The sequence below is a fragment of the Hemibagrus wyckioides genome, linkage group LG29, assembly GCF_019097595.1.
Source record: "Hemibagrus wyckioides isolate EC202008001 linkage group LG29, SWU_Hwy_1.0, whole genome shotgun sequence".
NCBI classification, from domain to species: Eukaryota; Metazoa; Chordata; class Actinopteri; order Siluriformes; family Bagridae; genus Hemibagrus; species Hemibagrus wyckioides.
The window spans coordinates 5,443,846-5,467,336 of NC_080738.1; the positions used below are offsets into that span (position 1 = coordinate 5,443,846).

Consider the following 23,491-nt stretch of genomic DNA (forward strand, 5'->3'; position numbering starts at 1 on the left):
ACAACCTGGATCCTGTTCTGTCCTTGCTCTCTTTCTAATGAAAACACTCTTCTTGGTGTTTTTCAGAGATCAAAGATCGCTCTGTTTGAGAAGATGTGGCAGTACATGAAAAGCGCAGAGCCTTCTGTCTTTGTAAAGAACACGGTGGAAGGCGTGCTGCGCGTGCGCAAGTCCAAAGGCAAATACGCCTACCTTTTGGAATCCACCATGAACGAGTACATCGAGCAGCGCAAGCCATGTGACACCATGAAGGTCGGAGGCAATCTCGACTCCAAGGGCTACGGCATCGCCACGCCCAAAGGATCTGCTTTAAGGTGGGTGGAGTAGTATAACAATATGGCCCATGTTGTTATAGTATCCCACCTACCCTGATGTAGGTCGGACCCAGGAGGTAAACTAGGCGAAACGTAGGGAAGGTAACCTAGGCAACTAGGAACAGCGTATCCTAGGTAACTGCAGGGAGGCGGTTAGGGATAAGACAGACGTAACACTTTAGGTAACCTAGGTAACCACCAAATGAGTGACAACAGAAAGTGCAGGATGAATGGTTGCCATAGAAACAGCCAAGGACTTCAGGGTGTCATAGTCAGGGTGATGTAATGCAGGATTAAGAGTTACCAAGGAAACAGCTTAGGAGAAGGTAACCTAGGCAACTCTATGCAGTGAAAGTATGTGAAGTTACAGAGATCTTTCTTAGCAACCAGGGAGACCAGGATGTAACCATGGCAACAAGCAGGATTCTGAAGTAACCAAGAATCAGCAAGCTCCAGGTTTTATAGGCATGTTAAATTTAGGTTTAGCAAGTCAGTTGTTTGCATTTTGAGCTAGCAACATGGTTAGATACATGTGGTCGAATATTTTCCAGATTATTAGACACTTTTTTTAAGCACCATGAATGTTATAATACTGAACATTTTTGTATCTACTCGTTTATGACACTAATTAGAGCATCAGAGTACATCCCTCATGCTTTATTACGCGCAGTAAACATTCAGACTCATCTCAGATGTTAATTTTCTAGGTTTGGATTAATTCAAGTTAATTTTCTTATTTCCTTCTAAATCTCAACTCCATACATTTTAAATTCCATCGAAATACAAAAGACCTCTTCTGAGTGAGTAAATTTGCTATTAGGCAGGTATAAGTCGGTGTTGCATTGATTTGTTTGTCTTTCTAGACAGAGTTAGAATTGCACCTAGTGGTCAAAACTGTGAACTACAACAAGAACACTTGGGACAGGAATCACGCTGCCCCGTGCTCATTCCTTGACCATGCTAGACTGTCTTCTTATAATGTCCTTAAAAGTCTCAACGCAAAAAATTTCACCTGATAGTAGCCTACAGCGTAAACAACGTTACAGCATAACCCTTGATGTTATGCCATTAATATTTTTATTAATATCTCTAACGAACAAGCCAGAGGACTCATTGGTGACGATTTCCTAAATGGACAGGATTTAAGAGGGGTGCACCTTGTATTCCAGTGCATCTTATAATCTGGAAAATATGGTACATAAAATATGAGATGAAGTTAAATGCTGCAGAACAGGAGTTAAGATAGACAGGAAGTCATGTTTTAACCTGTTGTGCTAATACTCAACTGGCTATCAACGAGGCAAATGACGGCAAACGGCTCCGATTAGTTTATCATTATCAGCTGCAATATTGATATTCTGTCTGATAGAGCTTTGTCTCAACACAAGTTCATGTTTGCAAGTGCAATTGAACTAATGGTGTATCATCTAGATTTTGAACCAGTGCTGTACGTTTGCCAGTGGAATTTGCCTCGCTGAGCTTTGTCTGTCCACACTGACTGAATGAGTGTTTTCCTGCAACCTGATTGTGTCATGACAACCCTGATGTCCCACTTTTCCAATCAGTAAATGTTCGATGCATGCGATTTGGTGCACCAATTTTCTGAACGGTTATGAGCACTACTGAATGTCTAATATTACGTTTCAGAGGCCACTTAGTAATGTGACTTGCGAATGCAAAGTGATGATGCACTGTTTGAACTACGCATGCGATTCTCCCCGATACCTCTAACCTAAAGTAATTTTGTCTGCTTTTCCGGTTTAAAACGGTCCCTCATTTACGTTCAAGCCCGTGCATACAGAATGAACTGACATACTTTGTGATTGACGCTATTGCTTAGCCTCCTCTATTTTAGCCTCCTGCCCTGGGACAGTGAAAAAAAAAAACAAACAAACAAAAAAACAGACACACGCACAAAAAAAGCTCGTCCACCTCGTAACCTGACTTTAAACGGGTTGCTCAAAGCTAACATCATAATTTTTTGATTGACTGATTGATTGATTGATGGATTGACTGAATGATTGACTGACTCATTGATTCATTGATTCATTGATGGATGGATTGTGTGACCCAATGTTGCATTCTATGCGACTTGTTGGGGGGGCGTGGCCCATTGCAGCCCCGCCCCCTACCATGCTGTCTGACGAATTTGTTTTATCGTTTGTTTAAGAAACGCGGTAAACCTTGCGGTGCTAAAACTGAACGAGCAGGGGCTTCTGGATAAATTGAAAAACAAATGGTGGTACGACAAAGGAGAGTGCGGCAGCGGAGGCGGGGAGTCAAAGGTCAGAGCCGTGCTCGGGATCACCGGGTAAAAAAGAACAAGAATGTAAACATGCAAAAAAGAGGAGGCAGCACCATTTCCCCAAAACCTCTACTTAATACTTTGTAGGTAACCATGTATTACATACTTATAACATGTGGTAAACAGTAAGGTCCAAAAGTCTGAGTCTACTTTAAAGTTATTTTACTACGTTATTTTCTAACTATTAAAAAAGTGAAAACAATAGAAGAAAACAATTAAACAAAAAATGTTAATTACACAAATAAAAAGCAAATACAGTAATAGGTTGCGGTCACAGGTGGGCAGCGAAAACAAGGATAAAGTTGAAACAGGTAAGACAAGAAAAGGAGGTTTGGATACAAATAAGACCAATTACAAATGCTAATAATAATAATAACAATAACAAAGATATAAATATACCAATCAGGCATAACATTATGACCACTGAGAGGTGAAGTGAATAAGACTGATCACCTCCTCATCATGGCACCTGTTAGTGGGTGGGATATATTAGGCAGCAAGTCAACATTTTGTCCTCAAAGTTGATGTGTTAGAAGCAGGAAAAATGGACAAGCGTAAGGATTTGAGCTTCGAGTTTGACGAAGGGCCGAATTGTGATGGCTAGACCACTGGATCAGAGCATCTCCAAAACTGCAGCTCTTGTGGGGTGTTCCCGGTCTGCAGTGGTCAGTATCAGAAGTGTCCTGTAAGTTGCGATGTGGTGCTGCTAACATCTTAGTGCCTACAGCACACCTTCAGGGATCTAGTGGAGTCCATGGGCTGTTTTGGCAGCAAAAGGAGGACCAACATAATATTAGGCAGGTGGTCATAATGTTATGCCTGATTGGTGTAGATTATATAAGTAGCACAGAAGAGATGAACACAACAGGGCTCTGTTGACACGGGGCAGAGGCAGAGACAAGACTAATAGAAAAATCAAATGATAAAACATCGGTACTTTTTGCTTTTGTTTTGTCGAAGCTTTTCGTTGCTTAGGTTAAAACTTGCCCCTGTTACTGAAGTGTTAAAAGATAACTAATACAAAATATCCGACTTATCAATATATAACATGAGTTTTCTCATGTCTTAGAGTGGACTTAAACTTTTGGATCTAAACCATCTAAAATTGATATTTGTAATTATATTTCATTCATATTTGCTTCCACTTTGACTCGGAAGCGTCTCGAGTCCGGACGAGGGTTTTGGGTTCAGATGGTGGTGGTTTCTCACGGCGATGGGTCCGTGCACATCTGGCACGGCGACACCGTGCTCGCCGACTGCCAAATGGAGCGCGGACGGCCGATCGCTGGCTACGCGCAGGGCTGTTAGCGAGCTCTGATGTTCATGACAATAACATAAAATAACATTGGTAATGTTATTTATGTTATTCCCCTTATACGCGAAGAACACCAGTAAACCTTGCAGTATTGAAACTCAGTGAGCAAGGCGTCTTAGACAAGATGAAAAACAAATGGTGGTACGATAAAGGGGAATGTGGAGCCAAGGACTCGGGAAGTAAGGTCAGTCGCTGCAGGGAGTGTGTGTGTGTGTGCGTGAGAGAGAGAGAGTGTGTGTGTGTGTGTGTGTGTTCTAAACCCCAACCCTACTACAGAGTAATGTGCATATGTGTAATTGTGAGCTGAATATTTGCCCAGACCCTGCGTGTGTGTGTGTGTGTGTTTGAGAATAGTTTAAAAACCATCCCCCCCCCCAGTGATAATGGAGTGTTTGTGTGTGCGTGCGTGACAGAGTGTGTGTCAGAACCAGTCCCCAGTACAGATTAACCAACGCATGAATAAGAGACTTGTTTAATAAAATATAAATACAAAAATGTGATTTCATGTTTCATGTTCACAAATAATGCATGCAACACACACACACACACAACTTATAAATGAACGTACATGTAATTTCTCTTATATCCCCCCCCACACACAGAGCTTATGATTTAATGCTCACAAAATTTCTTTTATATGATAGAAATAGTAACTAACACACACACACACACAGCTTATGATATAATGCTCACAAAATTTCTTTTATATGATAGAAATAGTAACTAACACACACACTCTCTCTCACACACACACACACACACACACTCTCTCTCTCTCACACACACACAAATAGCTTATGATTTAATGCTCACGACATTTCATTTATATGATAGAAATAGTAACACACACACACACACTCTCTTTTTTTTCATAGCCTGTGATTTAATGTCTACAAAATTTCTTTTCTTTATTATTTAATATTAACCCCACACTGACACACCTGTAAAGCTTCAGACTGTCCCTGTGCTGGTCCTTATTTTCCTGTATTTATAAGTGCTGTGTCGTCACCTTGTCTTTCTTTTCTTTCTGTTTTTCCTTTCTTTCTTTCCTCTCTGTGCATTGCATACTTGCCTCGGACCTCTAAATGTTGTTTGTATATTTACCGTGTACAGTGTCCCTGTCTGTTTTTCCTCTTTCTCTCTCTCCTTCTCACACACACACACACACACACACTTATTTATGTTTTTTCCTGTTGTGTACTGGCAATCAGTGTCGGTCCTTCCTATACTCAAACTCTCTAGGTTGATTAGGTCTTCTAAATTGTGATTGGTTATATCGAAATTGTTACCTGTTTTGGTCTAGCTAACTGCATAGACCCCATTTATAATGTTACAAATGATCGTTTGATCGATGAGCAGCTTTTTATTATTATTTTTTCCCTCATACAGAAACAGAGCTTGCAAAGCAGTAGAGTAGAATCAGTAGAGATTTTACCTCAGGAGAGAAATAAATTAAAGTGAATATCACAAACAAGCAGATATACACCTATAAAAAAGCTTTAGCAGTTCAGAAATAATAGTGCTAAGTAAATTCAGAAATATAATGTAGTCGCTGCTAGCTTGCTTCGTTAAACAGAATATGTGAGCAGGTATTTAAGCGTCTTACCTTAGAAAGAGACTTAAATAAAGAAAGACACTCGACAATCAACTAGAAAATACTATAATTTTAGTAATAACTTCCTAGCTAATAGCGCTTAGTAGTATTAGTTTGTTTAGTCAGCTAAATTATCAGGGATAGCTAGCTTCCTAGCCTAGCTAGGAGTGCAGCAATCAGGCAGATAAAGTTTTACCTCAGTATATTTTGTATCATGCTGATCAAGCTAGCAAAACACAGACATATTATCATCCAGGTGGCCATAAAACACTTTACACCATAAAGTGGTCAGAGCAGTTAGTAAATCTTTCACCTCCCTTATAAAGCCAGTAAAACAAATACAAAACCCTTGTCGCTCATTATTAATAGCTTATTTTAAGAATAGCTAGTCAGCGAAATAATCAGTGTCAAGTTTTTGACTAGCTAAAAACAAATGTTTCGTTTAGGGTCTTTAAAAAGGTTCGGACCGGCACTGCTTGAGTTGATCCTTTTTGTGTTGTGCTACTTGTTTCTACGCAAACACACACACACACACTCACACACTTTCAAATCGCACATACACATATGCTCAGACACGGCTTCCATGCCTTTAATCTCTACTGCAGACCTTCTGTAATCCATTTTATTATCTTAATGATTAAAGTTAGCATACAACAAACTCTAATGCAATGCTATGCTACTGTGCTACACCCCTTTCTCTTCCACGACGCTGACCTCTTCCCTCTGCACCCTCCAATGCAGGAGAAGACAAGTGCTCTGAGCTTGAGCAACGTGGCGGGGGTCTTCTACATCCTGGTGGGCGGCCTCGGCCTGGCCATGCTGGTGGCGCTGGTGGAGTTCTGCTACAAGTCGCGTGCCGAGGCCAAGCGCATGAAGGTTGCCAAGACTCAAGCCCTAAATCCCCCCACTTCCTCGCAGAATTCTCAGAATTTTGCCACTTATAAGGAAGGGTACAACGTGTATGGGCTGGAGAGTGTTAAGATCTAGTGGGTAGGAACGGCAGAGATTTTCTTTTTTGTTTTGTTTTTTCTTTCATCGTTTGTTCGTGTTTGCTCGTCGCTTCATTTGTTGACGCCTTCATTGCTGTTCATTCGTGACGAAATATATATATACACAGCTTCTACATGGTTTTGATATCATGTGACGTTTTACAAATACTAGGGGTGGAACTGTAGGAAAACGAGTCTGTATTACTAAAGCAATCATATTTGTTTATTTTTTTCCATATATTGCTGTGAGGGCCTCTTAGATATGTAAAATTAGTAGTAAAAATATGAAAAAACAAAACAAAAAAAAACCATGATAAGTACAGTGTCTTTAAATGAACACCTACTGTGCCAATTTTTCTACGTAACGTCTCTGGATAAAGTTATCCATGCTCGCATCTAGTTAGAAAATGTTAGCTAGCAGACCAGGTTCTAAAACTTAAAATGGCAAAATACACATGACTGCAGTGGAAATAATGAAATATTTGTACTCTAGTGTTACCGTTATAGCCAATCGTTAATGGATTTTCATCTTTCCTGTTACAATATACACTATATATCCAAAAGTATGCACACACCAGGCCACCTCAAAACCATGGGTATTAATATGGACATGGACAGACATTACGTGAAGCTTCTGACGCACGGATATTGCACTGATGTTGCGTCCAGAGGCAGTTTGAACTGCTGTAGTGAGTGATGCAACAGAGAATAAGTGATTTTTATGTGCTAAAGGCTTCAGCACACAGCATCCCCGGTCTCTGTGAGTTTGCATGACCAATCATGCTGTAGCCTCCTAGGCGCTTCTTATAATAGACACTTTCGTTATAATAGCTCGTATAGTTGACCAGGGCAGACCTAGCAGGCAAGAAATGTCACCCTATGACACTGATGCGTTTACAGTCAGTGAGCCCTGCAGTATTTGTCTGTGGAGGAAGAATTACTACGTGTATCATAAGAAGGAGGGTGCACATACTTTTGGCTATACAGTGTACCATTACACCGTGAACACTGCTCCACTCCTAATGCGCACAGTTGCATAATGGGTGATGGATGGATGGATAAGATTGTGTGGATTAATGGATAAATGGAAATGAGTGTCAATAATTGGAACATCTGAATTTTAAAATTGAACAAATAGACGGATTCATTTGAATGTGAATGGATAGATAGATAAAATAGATGAGTGTATGGATGGATATGATTGTGTGCTATATATGTACGGATGGATAGATCAATGACTGGATATTGGTACAATTATTTGAATGTGAATGCGTTGATGAAATAGATGAATGGATGGATGTGATTGTATGTTATGCATTTATACATATATTGTAGGTACACTATATTGCCAAAGGTTTTGGGACGTCTGTCTTCACATGCACATGAATGTAATATGGAGTTGTCCCGCTATAACAGCTTCAGCTCTTCTGGTCAGGTTTTAGGAGGTTTAGGAGTGTGTTTATGGGAATTTTTGACCGTTCCTCTTGTGAGGTCAGGCACTGATGTTGGACGAGAAGGTCTGGCTCACAGTCTCCATGCTAATTCATCCCAAAGGTGTTCTATCAGGTTGAGATCAGGACTCTGTGAAGTGTCTCCACACCAAACTCACTCATCCATGTCTTTATGGACCTTGCTTTGTGTACTGGTACACAGTCATGTTGGAACAGGAAGGGGTCATCACCAAACTGTTCCCACAAAGTTGGGAGCATGAAATTGTCCAAAATGCCTTGGTATGAAGCTGAAGCATTAAGAGTTCCTTTCACTGGAACTACGGGGCCGAGCCCAACCCCTGAAACACAACACCTGAATTCAATGATTTGAAGGGGTGTCCCAAAACCTTTGGCAATATGGTGTATGTGTGAGAAGATTGGTGGATGGATGGATTTTAGAATGGTTGAATGAATTGGATGGATGGATATGAAAGGAAGAAAAGGGAATGAATGACAAGATATGATTTGAGAGATTAATGGAAGAATGGGCGGATGTGATTATATATCTGAAAGTGAACGAATGAACGAATTGAAGGAAGGATGGATTTCAGAGTGCATGGTTGGTTGGCCAATTGATGGACAAATGATTGTACGTGTGTCCCTGAAAGAATAGATGCGAGGGTGGGTGGGTGGATGGATGGATGGATGGGTTATCAGATACAGGATGATAAGAAGTGATTTTGTAGCTGAAATAAGAGTAGATTTGTGGATGGATGAAAGGATAACAATTATGAGACACCGAATGAATGGGAAGGCGATTAGAGAGAAGGTGAAATCAATAGCGTGCATCAGTCCTTTGTGTTAGTTTTAGACAGACACCTTGGCTTGGTGTAGAGATATAAATATCTAGATGTGCCATCATGCCTGGAGACAAACCCATTAGCTGTCAATCATTCTCCACCCCATCTGGTACACACACATCTCTTTACTGCAATATGTCACACGGGATGAGCGATAGGAAACTGACGGATGCTGTTGTGTTTCTCTTTTTCTCTCTCTTTCTCTGTGTGTGTGTGTGTGTCCCTTGTGTGCTGTGCATCTTTTCTGTGCCTCCTTGTCCTTGCTTCGGTTTTTTCATTTAACCCCGCCCCTTTTGCCCCCATGTGCATTTTATTTATTTATTTATTTATTTCTGAGCATGCATATACCTTTTTGCATATGCATATCCCTGTTTGCCTGTATGTGTGTGTGTGTGTTTAGATGACGTTCACAGAGGCCATGCGCACTAAGGCCAGGCTGTCTATAACTGGCAGTATTGGGGAGAACGGGAGAGTGCTGACTCCGGATTTCTCTAAAGCCGTGCACGCTGTGCCCTACATGAGACCAGGCATGGCAATGCCTCTTAACGTGAGCGAGCTGTCCTGAGTGCCTTACACACACACACACACACACATGTTTAGACATACTTTTACTTATATCCTCAAAGCATACATTAACATTAACATTCACTTGCAACTAATTACTTAAAATTACACAGCAGTGCGACGCACTCATCACATATACCATATTTTCTGGAAGATATCCCTCTGTTTTCACATTAGCCCAATCTAATCGAACCCTTTATTCTGATTACAAACAAGTATAAACCCTAATCTCAGACTGGGAACGGATTCTAGTCAATTCTCTGATTCCGTGTTTGGCTATTATCACATGTATCCAACTTAAGGATTAGCTCGGCATCGACGTTGGGCGAAAATGCGTATCAAAATGTCACCTAGAATAAAACAACATGACTTCTTCATACTAGTCACACTCAGGTATAGATATAACCTCTATTATCTAGTTAATTAGCTCTCCACCATTCATTGTTAACTGAAGTGGCAGTTGCTCATCATCCTTGTTCCAAGACAAAAAGGTTTTCTATCTGGAATATTAGCATCATGACCTGTGAAAAAAAACTGAGCCAACTCTCTCTTTGAATCAAATGTCTCTCTCTCATTTCTAGAATCTGACAGCACTGATTAAGAAGAAAAACAAACACCACCACCTAGCTAATGTATTAGCTTTAGCTTTTGGCTGTTGAGGAAACACCCTGTACACCTTGACTCATCACGGTGGAGAAATAAATTCATTTGGATATCTAGCTAGCTCACTCAGAAAGCTAGTTTGCGTTCAGAGTTGAACGTATTAAGCATATATCGAAATACGGCAATATATTTTGATGTATTTCCAGGCCTGATGGCGGGATTACGATCAGGATACAACTACAGCAACACTAACGAGACAAAAACTACATAGCAGTAGAGTCAGTGCAAACATTATGTAGAATAAAAACATATATATAAATATATTGTCTGGAAAATATGGTATATACATATGCATACACAGCCTATGGATAAGTTTATACATTTATATCACAAAGCACTTACAAACAGCAACACATACACACACACTTGTACATACACATCATAGGAAATTGTACAGATGCAAAATGAGACGTTTGGTTTACACATGCACGATGTCCTACACACAGGACACATTTTATTTGTGCTCACGTCCTATCTCTTACTCGATTTCTATTGACGTTTTTCCACAACAAACACCTTTTTTCCCCGCTTCTCGGAATTCCAAGAAACACAAGCACACTTGAATCATCTGCATCCGATGTGGCTTCCTTTTGTCGGGTTCTAATGTGAAAAATATCAAAAGAGGAAAAATAATTTTTTCTTTCTTTTTTTTAAAAATATTTTTCAAGAAAAAAAAAAAGTGGCTAAGCATCCATGTTGTAAAATAAAGTCACAAAATTGTTCCAATTGTTTCGAAGCCAAACGAGTTCATTTAACGTAGGTGCGGTGTTTTGAGCAGAATCGTTTGTCATATGAATTATATATTGAAAATATCTATTGACCATGTAAATATCTATACTTTTTGTCCTTTTGATGTTACGATGGCTGAAAAAAAAAAAAATTTTAGTTGCATTTTGTTCCGAGTGAAAAAAAAAAAAAATTGAGTTGTTGCAATGTTGTGATGTTAATTTGTCTTTAAAAATTAATGTTCATTTTTTTTGCTTTCTTTTTTCTTTTTTTTTTAAAGATCCTTCTGTTGGACAAGGCAAATGTAGTTTTATAGTTCCGTCATCGACATTATAAAAATAAATAAATAAATAAATATATATATATATATATATATATATATATATATATATATATATATATATATATAAAGAAAAAAAAAAGAAGAAGAAGAAGAAGAACAAGCCTGACATGCAAAACATTCTCTTTTGCAGGGCCAGTGATAACATGAATTGGAATTGCATATCATCGTATTAATATTGTAAGCCTAATTATAATACTCCGGTAGAATTTTTAAGCTCGTCGGAGCTTTCCGACTTCCAAACCTCTTCTTAGGGATTATGACTGGTTATGTGGGATAACCCGGATGAATTCAAGCAGGGAGGATTTATAGCACCATGAGTTGTTTTAATAAGCGGGAGTCAGAAAACTGTCGACTTTTAATAGTAGTGAAAAATGAATACAAATAAATAAAAATAATAATAATTGAACGCATCTTGATGTTTTTCGACTGAAGAAAAATCAGCAATGTGGCAGGGTAGTGGTCTGGTGTGCTAGCACGGTAATAATGCCAAGGCGCTTAGAGTTAATGCTTTCAAAATTATTATTATTATTATTTTTTTAATTACACAAATCATTTTTTCGTTTCAAAAGTATAATTCAGCCACTTTACAAAAAATGGTGCTGCTTACTAATTTACATTTATTTATTTTATTTTAATTTTTAATTCTTGCAGCCAAAAATGATTGATTTTGCATTTTGAATTTTGAAAAAGTATTATTTTTAATTATTTATTTTTTTTGTGCTGAAATTCTGCAGCCATTTTGAAAGCTCTTCTAAAGCTTCTCCAAAATCCTGGAGGGACTGATTGGCGACATATCATTATTCATTACCAAGAGATAGATCAGTAAACATTTTATATACATTGCTGAAGCAGTTTAAAAACTAGTCACTCACTTAGAATATGAACCTGGAAGTAAATAGAAATAAACAGTCTAAAAGGCATAAATAAAAGGAATATAACTGAGGTGCTAGCTACAAGCCTATTTTGTAATATTTTTTTAGATTTAGCTGTTAATTATAAGCAAAGTTCAAACGTTAAGGCTAAGCTGTTAGCAGAGACACTTTCGACCTAGCTAGCTGGAATATAAATAAGACATCACTTGGGTAGATAAATGTTAGCCAGCTTAAATATTTACATAGTAAACATTAGTGTACAAGTAAACAGTAGTAGAAGCTGAAATGCATCATGGTGAGGTAGCAGGGTAAAGGAAAGAAGCCTAGCCAACATTTTCCTTGGCGCAAAAATAACAGCATGACACACCGGAGACTTTTTAGCCTGAAATCCGGGTCACGGCACCAAGTTCTTAGAAATTCAGCAGCGATAAAGTCAGCAGATGGGAGAATGGCTTCAACAATAAACTTTAGTAAATAGTCATAAAGTAAGGGATAAGTTATGGACTCGTGGTTCATGTCAGTTTTAATTCCAGTAGCATTTTAGCTTTGTGCTAGAGTATTTTCATTGTCATAAATCAACGTATCTGATCTAAATGGCATACATTGTTTTGTTCTGACTGAAAACAAGACTTGAGTCTAATGCTAGCTCGCTAAAACGTTATTAATATACATCAAGAACTGACTCCTGCCATTTTTAAAATACTCACGGAGCAATAAACCCTGCCTCGTTCTCCATTTCCATTCATTCCCTGATGTAACTATTCACGATCCTTTCTGCCTTCGGAGGACGTTTGACTAAGTAAAACTCCCATGAGCTATTTCTAAATGCCAAATAGTGTTTTGTGCCAAAATACTCCTGGCAGGTTTATACAGTGTTTAAAGCGAAAGGACTTAAATAAAACCTGATATTCCTTTTTTTATAGACCTCATTTAAATTCATTTTTTTAAACATATTGTACGTTGGATTATGTGCACTACTATATGCAGTCCTAACTGTGAAACGCATGAAAACCATTAAGTTGAATCTTTTTCTTTCTTTTTTCTTCTTTTTTTTTCTAAGCAAATACGACGACAACGGCGGTGGTGATGGTGATAATGCGAATGAATTTAGACAAGTAGAACTTATGTAGAGAAATGAGAAACCGGAGAAATATGAGACAGAGTATATCACCACAGAAAATATATGAATATTGATATTGAACCTCTATGCTGAGCACCCTTTTTCTATGCCATGCTGTGTAACTGCAATTCATTAGTTTTCTATGTATATTGTATTGTATATAAAAGCAGAGACCATCCATGTGTATAACTCTGATCTCTAATCGTATGAACACACACACACACACACACACACGATATGAGCAGAGGTTCAATTTGAGTTGGAGAAATGATGACTGAAGAACTTCTTCGATGGCAATCCACAAAATGTACACACGACTACACACACATGGACTTGGATCACCAGTAGATTTTAATTCGAAGAGTCTCAGTGAAGAGGAAAGCAGGAGTAGATTTTTCTAAATGGAATGTGAACCGACTGCTTTATTTTTTGGACTTTTGGAATAAACAGAGGCTAAGAAACCGCCAGGCGTTGTTGTCTTTCTTCTCCACACAAATAATGATGGGGTGGGGGAGGGGTGGTGAGGGAGGGAGGGAGTGAGAGAGAGAGAGAGAGAGAGAGAGAGAGAGACACTGCCAGCTGAGGGTCACGCCTCCTTCACTGGAACTGATTGACACAGTGGCCACGCCTCCTTCACTGGAACTGACTGACACAGAGACTATGCCTTCTTCACTGAAACTGACTGATACAGAGGCCACACCTCCTTCACTGGAACTGACTGACACAGAGGCCACGCCTCCTTCACTGAAACTGACTGACACAGAGGCCACGCCTCCTTCACTGGAACTGACTGACACAGAGGCCACACCTCCTTCACTAGAACTGACTGACACAGAGGCCACGCCTCCTTTACTAGAAGTGAATGACACAGAGGCCACGCCTCCTTCACTGGAACTGACTGACAAAGAGGCGACGCCTCCACTGGAACTGACTGACACAGAGGCCACACCTCCTTCACTAGAACTGACTGACACAGAGGCCACACCTCCTTCACTGGAACTGAGTGACACAGAGGCCACGCCTCCTTCACTGGAACTGACTGACACAGAGGCCACGCCTCCTTTACTGGAACTGACTGACACAGAGACTACGCCTTCTTCACTGAAACTGACTGACACAGAGGCCACACCTCCTTCACTGGAACTGACTGACACAGAGGCCACGCCTCCTTCACTGGAACTGACTGACACAGAGGCCACGCCTCCTTCACTGGAACTGACTGACACAGAGGCCATGCCTCCTTCACTGGAACTGACTGACACAGAGGCCACACCTCCTTCACTAGAACTGAGTGACACAGAGGCCACGCCTCCTTTACTGGAACTGAATGACACAGAGGCCACGCCTCCTTCACTGGAACTGACTGACACAGAGGCCACACCTCCTTCACTAGAACTGAGTGACACAGTGGCCACGCCTCCTTTACTGGAACTGACTGACACAGAGGTCACTCCTCCTTCGATGGAACTGATGGACACAGAGGCCACACCTCCTTCACTTTAACTGTCTGACACAGAGGCCACGCCTCCTTCACTTTAACTGTCTGACACAGAGGCCACGCCTCCTTCACTTTAACTGTCTGACACAGAGGCCACGCCTCCTTCACTGGAACTGACTGACACAGAGGCCACACCTCCCTAATTGAAACTGTCTGACACAGAGGCCACGCCTCCTTCACTGGAACTGACTGACACAGAGGCCACACCTCCCTCACTGAAACTGACTGACACATAGGACACACCTTCACCTTTGTGACAGACAAGGACAGAGGCCTCATCATGTTCCTTCTTCATTAAGACTAAAGCAGGCAGGCACAAAGGCCATGTCCCTTTCGTTCATCAGAACTGACAGGAACTTCATCCTTTCCTGAAACTGAAGGGTACACAGGACACACCTCCTCTCTTTCCCTAGGACTGACAGGCAGCGAGACCATGCCTCACCGTTTCGCTATGAACATTTTAGGGTTTATTTATATTCTTTCATTCATAGGAACAGAGATAAACGCTTCACAGGTACATCACTATCCCTGACTCTTAATTTAGCTGGTTTTATATAAGCAGCTGCATTTGCATATTGGCTCGTCTCCCAGTAATCACTGCCACAGAGCGGGAGCTGAGACACAAACAGCTAAATCAGAGCCACACACATTCTCACATTTTCTAAAACAAACTCTTGCTCTTTTCCACAGTACATCTGTGTTATCTTCACGGTATTGGATTAGTCTTTTTAACTCAAAGCACTGGGGTGATCTCAGATGTTTTTCTGATAAAATAACAGATGTGGCTCTGCAGAGTGCATAGTAAAGACACATGTCTACTCTCCTGTACACACACACACCAATAATATATCCATAAGGCCAGGTTCTGTGCGTTTCAGTAAAATGGAATCCAAAATTTCTGTGATGTCTTGTTCAGGTTATTATATATTTTTCACTAGGTGAAGCCACTGGGCAAACAGACTGGCGCGACAGCTGCAGCTCAGCAGACCAGGTTCCTCATGCTGTGCTCACTTCCTTATTAGCATAACCAGCTAATCAAATTGGTATCTGACCAAGTGCCAGTCACTTTGAACGGCTTTAAAGAAAAATAAATAAATAAATAAATAAATAAATAAAAGAGAATTTTCAGTTTTTTTCCTTCTTACCTGAAATTTAGTTGGCTCAAACCTGCGCTCTCTGAAGTTGCACTGTAGCTAGCAGGCTAGCAAGGGATGCTAGTAATCACAAATATAAATCACACGTTACACTTTTGTTTCAAACTGTCGAATCTTATCCCACCTTATTTATGTAGTTCAAAGATGGCACAGAGCTAAAGACAGTAGCGGCGGCCAATTCGAAGCTGACAAATTTTTCATCACGCCATTCCAGAATCATGTGAGAATAAATATTTAGATAATACAGTTTTAATATTATTGACTTTTGTACATTTTGCATGTACATTTCCCATTGGGGTATCTATCTATCTATCTATCTATCTATCTATCTATCTATCTATCTATCTATCTATCTATCTATCTATCTATCTATCTATCTATCTATCTATCTATCTATCTATCTATCTATCTATCTATCTATCTATCTATCTATGCTTAGGGTTAGATAGATTTCTATCTAGATAGGTACAACATTAGCCTTGTACCTCTGGTGCAAAACTAAAAAGCTAACATCAATTTTTTTTGTTTCTTCAACCGCTTAAAGACCAGGAAACTTTTAGTTTCATTTGTTTTTCTTTTTCATTCTGGTTGCTCGTTCTTTATCTGCAGGTTCAGAATTAGCTTGTGCGATGAATCAGGTGAGTTTGTGACACCTCACAAAGCTTGTACCTCAGCGAAGACTAAACTAGCTGACACACTGATAATGGTATTAGAATTTTCCCTGGCAAATTTCTGCCCAACATTCATCCCAGTTTCCTCACTAACACAACATTAGCTAGCACAAACCCGAAGAAACCGGCTTGTAGATCGAATTTAGCTTAGAAACAATAGCAGTGAATAAAATCCCTTACACTTATTTGTTCTTTCATACAGTTTATACGAACTGAGGTTTCGCTAATGCTATTTCACTCACAAACCAGGTCAGCCATTTTAAGAAACCTCAGTTAGTTACAAAACCATCTTTAGTTATTTTCTACAGAAATAAATGCATACATTTTACTAGAGTATAAGCGACATATTTCTTATTATCCTTGTGACAGAGATTTATTTACTTTTAGTTAAGCTTAGGGCAGCATGGTGACTTAGTGGTTAGCACTGTTGCTTCACAGCAAGAATATCCTGGGTTTGAACAGGCAGGGGCCTTTCTGTGTGCCTGTGTGGGTACTCTGGTTTCCTCCCAAAAAACATGTACATTAGGTTGACTGGTAATTCTAAATTGCCCATAGGAGTGTGTGTGTGGTGGTCTGTCTATATGTGTGGCCCTGTGATGGACTGGCGACCTTACCAGGGTGCACCTTTCGCCCAATGTGCGCTCCAGCAGATCCCTGTGACCCTAATTAGGCGTAAAGCTGGCATAGAAGACGGATGGATGCTTAAGCTTATTAGCTTAGCTTGTTATGCTAATCACTAATTAGCTGATAACCTAGCTTATGAAGTTCTCTGCAAATACTACATAGCCCTTAGAAATAAAGTCATTTATACGGACAATGTACTTGTGTCATCGATATTTACCTCAGATAATATCAAAGAAAGCTAATGTTATTCTGTAGTTAGTTACTTAGCATCGACTGCATATCAAACTGCAATAAATTCTCCCCTGACAAAGGTCAATATTGCATTAGAACTTGTGGAGCTATCCTTTTCTGATAGTACTCCAAGATTGGGCTGTTCATGTGGAAACCTTTTTTGTAAGCTTAGTGAACAACTACAAATATTATGCTAGGTGCTAATTCGCCGGTTTGTTTGCTTATGACAATCTTATTTGTAGCAGCTCTACTTGGTACACGTCTCTGTGATTCTTCTAGAATTTGGAATACACTCATGCCTGCTCAAATCCTCCCTAAAGACCAGATGTCTGTTCTCGGCTACTCTACAGAGAGAAGCTCAGAGCTAAGCAGCTAATCAATAAAGCTATTAGTCCTAGAGTGAAGTTCTTTCACTGTCCTTCAATGCTTCACTAACATTTGACCAAACTTTACATAAGGCTAACAGAGTTAAACACACACACACACACAAACACTCCTTTCTTTTTCTTTTGCAACTGATCATTTATTTTCTTAATCAAAATGCCATCATGCAGGAAGATGAGAACAATGTCTCCTGTGCTTGTCTTTTGTTGTCTTTAACACATTTTTTTTTTAACACTGATATCATTCCAACACTTGAAGCAGTAAGAGGAGCCCTTGGAGGTTGGTGAGATTGAGTCAGCATTGTTATAGACTTCACAACCAGAAGGCAAGGGACCCTAACACACTTTTCTGTTTAGGCACGGTTAAAGGAGCAGTTTGTAATACTTTGACCCCTCTAATTGACCTTGGCCTGCAAGATAAAAATGCCTTCACTGTTGAATGCACATGCCTAATTTCAAGCAAAGAACAGAGCTGAGCAGCGGGTGAGGCTAATTTCTGGGCCAGAAAAATATGTATATACACCGATCAGGCATAACATTATGACCACCGAGAGGTGCCACGAATAAGACTGATGATCTCCTCATCATGGCACCTGTTAGTGGGTGGGATATATTAGGCAGCAAGTCAACATTTTGTCCTCAAAGTTGATGTGTTAGAAGCAGGAAAAATGGACAAGAGTAAGGATTTGAGTGAGTTTGACCAAAGGGCCAAATTGTGATGGCTAGACCACCAGAGCAGAGCATCTCCAAAACTCTTGCAGCTCTTGTGGGGTGTTCCCGGTCTGCAGTGGTCAGTATCTGTCAAATGTGGTCCAAGGAAGGGACATTGATCACTGCTCATTGATGCACATGGGGAGAGAAGGCTGGCCCGTGTGATCTGATCCAACAGACGAGCTACTGTTGCTCAAATTGCTGAAGAAGTTAATGCTTGCTTTGATAGAAAGGGGTCAGAACACACAGTGCAGGATGGGTCAGGGCTGTTTTGGCAGCAAAAGGGGGGACCAACACGATATTAGACAGATGGTCATAATGTTATGCCTGGTCTGTGTATATATTTAACATATTTTGGGAATCACATTTCCAGAGATATCACTGAAATGATTTGATTATTACACTATCTGGAAGACTTTTAAACATTACAAATGGCATATTTAAGATAAGGGAGCTATAAGGAGCAACAAAATAATGTGTTACATTTATTTATTTATTTTAAACCATGCTACCACATTAGCGAGCAGATACAATAAATCATCTGATAAACTTAGCTTTTGTGTAGGTAGAACTTCCGAGTCATGAAGAGACTTGAACATTAGTGTGTCTGAAACTGAAATGCAGGGTTTGAATAGACCTGAAAGTCCAGTCTCCTCCTCCTCCTCCTCCTCCTCTCTACCTTATTTAATCTGGAATTCTGCTGGCTTGGTCATGTTAAATTATTCACTACTATTTCTCTCTCTCTCTCTCTCTCTCTTTTATTTTCAAAGCGAGATAGGTAAATTCCTCAGTAATGAATTCTGCACACGCTGATCTGAAACCACTTTAAATGATTAGACATGATGTGCATTAACCTGAGAGCGGCAAACAAAAAAAATAACATTGAGAGCAGTGACCTCTAGTGGCTGAACTGTAGTATTACACTAAACAATGTCAACGATCAAGAAACAAGCTCACTTTAATTATACGTACAACATATATTTTTTTAGCACCATAATTAAGTCAAGGTGAAGCCTGTGCAGTATTCATAAATTTTAGGAATGGTTAAGCAAAAAATAAATAATTTACCTAACTTCCGGTTGTAAGAACATCCGAATCAGGATACTTTATTGAGCTATCTCTAATGCATATACTTACAGATTCTGAATAGATACATACTCTAAGCGTTTTAAAAAAAGTGTTATTAATTACTTATGGTAAAATCAGATATATAGGGACTAATTCGGTGCTATAGAGGCGCGATCACGCGTCTGTTCATGGGTAATGCAGTTTTTTTTTATTAACCTTTCCAGTTCTGCAGAACCTTTCCTAACATTGCAAATATGCAAAAGTCCATTAAAAATGCAAATCACGCTAAAAAAGTATATACAATAAAATATAAATAGGACCTACACGAGCTGACCAATTTACTTCCGGCATCCTCGTCACGTGTTAAATCACGTGACCGAAATCAGCTGACATACAGAGGAGCCGGAACTTTTGTTTTCGCCACACGTGACATAGAGTCTTCGGCTTGGAACTTTGTTTTTGTTTGTTTTGTTTGGAATAAAACTGCAAACCATGAACGATAAACGTTGATTTATTAAAACTTGGGGAATCCAGATCCATTGGTGCGATTGTAAACCTGTGAAGAAAAAATATATATAAACGGTAAGTAACATACAGTCAGAGATAAATGTCGTGTTCAGGAAAAAAACATGTAGATGAAACATATCCAATATATAATAATAATAATAAAAACGCAACGTAAACATAAATACGTAACTTTTAATATTTATGGAAGCACGCGCAAAAAATCCGAGTGTGTATGATTTATTTTATTTTATTTTATTTATTTTTAATTAACCGATTATAGTCAGATAGGTCATGTTGGTTTAGAAAGAACAAAACAAATCCGCATTTAATAGTTAAATCAACAAACCTTAAAGGGGACCAAAAATAATAATTATAATAATAATAATAATAATAATAGCAATATGCAGATTATTCCTTACCTATAGCCCCGCCTTTAAAAGGGAGGCCACGCCCCGTACACGAACCTGATGCGCGTGCCGCCTGACACTGAGGTGAAAATGACTCAAAATGGCGGTTTTTTGTTTCGTGAGGAGCTGAATAAAATTTCAGACGGATTTTAGAATTTCCGTGCTGCAGTTGACATTTTAACGCAAATTAAATTGTATATTCAAGGCTTCAGATGCATTATTAAACGTCTTTATACAGTAGTTGTCAATATATATTGATTTATTTCCATGAACAGATGCTCTGACCAGAGAGCACCTGGGTTATATGAATGAATTAGTGTCTAAAGTTCACATAGTGACTTGTATGGCAGACTTCATCGTTTAAATCTAATAAACGCCTGAAAATATACACATTAACAACGTAAAAGTGTATAGTCGTTGATGTGAAGATATCTTTTAGGAGATTTTGTTTGATGTTCGGCGCTTTCTAACAGTTTTCTGACGCAACAGTTTTAGTCTTCTCAGTAATATGATAAGATGTGGACTTTATAAGGAGCTGGAAAGAGAGCTATAGTGGCTAGAAAAGGACAAACGTCCTTTAGACGTTCCACAAGATGCCGATAAACAGATTTACAAAAAAAAAAAGCATATTGTTTAACCACCCTATATAAAAATCTTTAACTGTCGCTTCATGTCATGTGAGGAGACATCACCCCACCCTGTTGCTGATTATTTTCCACCAACAGGACAATCTGAAGTGTTTTATTCCCTACTAGTCAGGATTTCGGCGAAGACCAGTGTTGACTCATTCATCTGTAGTGTGTTGATTAAGTGAAATGAGAGTCTGTGGATTGCACATGATTTATGTGTGAATGTGGAAGATTTCGAAACAGTGTGATGTAATGAAGCTGTGTTTGAACTGTTTGCATGACTTTCTCACATTAACACACACGCGCAATACAGATGATTCAGATACAGATCTCTTTCTCTCTGATGAACTAACAGAGATGGAGTTGCTGTTGGATGCCTCTCACCTCCTCAGAGATTCCTCTAATGGCACAAACACCACCGAGCTGACGTACGGCTTCGTGTCCTGCGCCGTCTCCGTCCTCTTCTACGGGAGCAACTTCGTTCCTGTGAAGAAGATCGACACTGGCGATGGTGAGCTGTACAAAACTTTTGTGTGCGGATGTCTACGATTGAGAGAGAGTTTCAACAACTGCTTTTACTGAGTATTTCAAGCACTACTGGAAATGTTGGGAAGTGGAGTTTTCATTAAGAAACTTGACCCTGTCTACTTGTTTCATTGTTTATATATACTGACAATGGACATAATTGTGTGTGTGTTTTAGGCATGTTTTTCCAGTGGGTGCTTTGTGCTGCTATATGGACGGTGGCTTTGATTGCGAACATCATCTTGAGCAGCCCAAAGTTCTGGCCTCTGGCTATGCTAGGAGGAGCCATCTGGGCTACAGGTAACTCGAACCCCAACAATTAAGTTCTCTCAGGACTCCCCTGGGTGTCCACTTTCCTTCAGTATTCAGGTTTCCTTCAGAAGATAATAATTAAACGACTATAATTGAAACTACTTTGTTTTAAACTGGTTTTCATATCCAGCACAGATAAAGCCTTAAATCTTGTGTGTGTAGACTTTTTTTTTAACATGAATATGCTGATAGTAATTTGAAACTAAAAGAAGTCTGACTACATGGCGGCCTTCAGGAGCCTCAGCCAATCAGGAGAGAGCGAGAGGAGCAAGTAGAAGAAGAGCAGAGATCCTCTTTGTGGAATTGTTGAAAAATGTAGTGAAGTTTAGTTACATAACATGCTTACAAGAAGCTGTTTTGGGCAAGAGTGACTCAACCGGGACCTGGGTTATACGCATTAAATAATAAAATAAATAGATTAATAAAAAGACACACATCGTAAGCGCATAGAAGTGAACTGTTTACAACAATACACCACTTAAACCTTTACTATTTAGGCACACTACTTGAAACCTGTATGAGGGTTATGAAATTTCACATTCTTTCTGTTTTCTTTTAGGTAATATCACGGTTGTGCCCATACTTAAGACCATTGGTCTCGGCCTGGGGCTTTTGATATGGGCTTCCTTCAACCTCCTGATGGGCTGGGCCAGTTCACGGTAAGTTCAGAGTGAAACAAACTGGACCAAAAAAAACGAACGTGTGCACCAATGACTAGTCATCAAATGTATGTGTGTATATGCATGATAGTAAATTTACAGAATGCTAGAAAGAGCACTTCAAGAAAGACCTGAATATTTATTCACATTCACATCATAACAGATATAGTCCATATTTGTTGAAAAAAGTGATCTCAAAAAGTGAGGATGTTGGTCAGGACTCATTTTGGATTTGTAACCAATGGTGGTTTTTATCATTGCAACCTTTCACATTTCCAACATCTCCATCTCTGTGTTCTCAGATTTGGCTGGTTTGGCATCGAGGCTGAAAATGTCTCCAAACCGACCCTTAACTACTGCGGCGCCGGGTTGTGTTTGCTTAGGTACCACACAAACCCCAGCTCAGGTTTCTAATCTTCATAGAACGTTTTCTGTTCATTTCTGACCGTTTCTGTGGCTTCACCCGCAGCGCCATTGTGTTTTTCTTTGTGAAGAGTGACGGCCAGAGACCTGCTACGTCCGAAGAGACGCCGCTGCTAATAGACAACGTATGGCTTCTGTTTAAGTACTAATTATTTCATCCTAGTGATGTTTATAATCATTTTATGGTTAAAGCTGTTGTGATCTTCTCATTTTGTGTCAGAGCGTGAATGCTGACTCGCCAACGTCATCAGATAACTCGTGGGTGGACATGTTGCCGCCCTTCACCAAGCGCCTGGTGTGAGTATAGCATTCTCACTCCAATTCAAACGAATCAGATGATTCAGATTCAGACGATTCCGATTCAAACGATTCTGGACTGTATGTAATGATCGTTTTCCTGCTAACACAGGAATTATCTGCTCAGTTAGCTGGACAGATAAGATGACCCGTAGCTGTATTGTTGTTTCTCTGTAGTAAAACTGCAAAAGTTTGTGCACCCTAGGAAGCTCAATATGTGCGAAAACATATATATATATATATAAATATATATATATATATATATATATATATATATATATATATAAATATATAAAT

The 23,491-nt window shown here is 39.5% G+C and overlaps 2 protein-coding genes across 3 annotated transcripts in view; both read left to right on the forward strand.

Moving 5' to 3' along the window:
* gria2a (glutamate receptor, ionotropic, AMPA 2a) overlaps nucleotides 1-13,562 on the forward strand; it is a 42,681-nt gene extending 29,119 nt beyond the window's left edge. The window contains exons 13-16 of one of the 2 annotated variants that reach the window (XM_058384998.1): nucleotides 67-314; nucleotides 4,004-4,118; nucleotides 6,270-6,518; nucleotides 9,208-13,562. In XM_058384998.1, coding sequence (XP_058240981.1) covers nucleotides 67-314; nucleotides 4,004-4,118; nucleotides 6,270-6,515 — 609 coding nt within the window. In that variant the 3' untranslated portion in view covers nucleotides 6,516-6,518; nucleotides 9,208-13,562. Of the gene's footprint in view, nucleotides 1-66; nucleotides 315-2,484; nucleotides 2,600-4,003; nucleotides 4,119-6,269; nucleotides 6,519-9,207 lie in introns of both variants that reach the window. The other variant, XM_058384997.1, reaches the window with a different exon arrangement.
* A 6,265-nt stretch (nucleotides 13,563-19,827) lies between these two features.
* The window catches only part of tmem144a (transmembrane protein 144a), a 9,223-nt gene continuing 5,559 nt past the window's right edge, over nucleotides 19,828-23,491 (forward strand). The window contains exons 1-7 of the mRNA XM_058383983.1: nucleotides 19,828-20,017; nucleotides 21,334-21,489; nucleotides 21,681-21,803; nucleotides 22,375-22,474; nucleotides 22,777-22,857; nucleotides 22,944-23,022; nucleotides 23,118-23,194. Of these exons, the coding sequence (XP_058239966.1) occupies nucleotides 21,336-21,489; nucleotides 21,681-21,803; nucleotides 22,375-22,474; nucleotides 22,777-22,857; nucleotides 22,944-23,022; nucleotides 23,118-23,194 (614 nt within the window). The 5' untranslated portion in view covers nucleotides 19,828-20,017; nucleotides 21,334-21,335. The remainder of the gene's footprint in view (nucleotides 20,018-21,333; nucleotides 21,490-21,680; nucleotides 21,804-22,374; nucleotides 22,475-22,776; nucleotides 22,858-22,943; nucleotides 23,023-23,117; nucleotides 23,195-23,491) is intronic.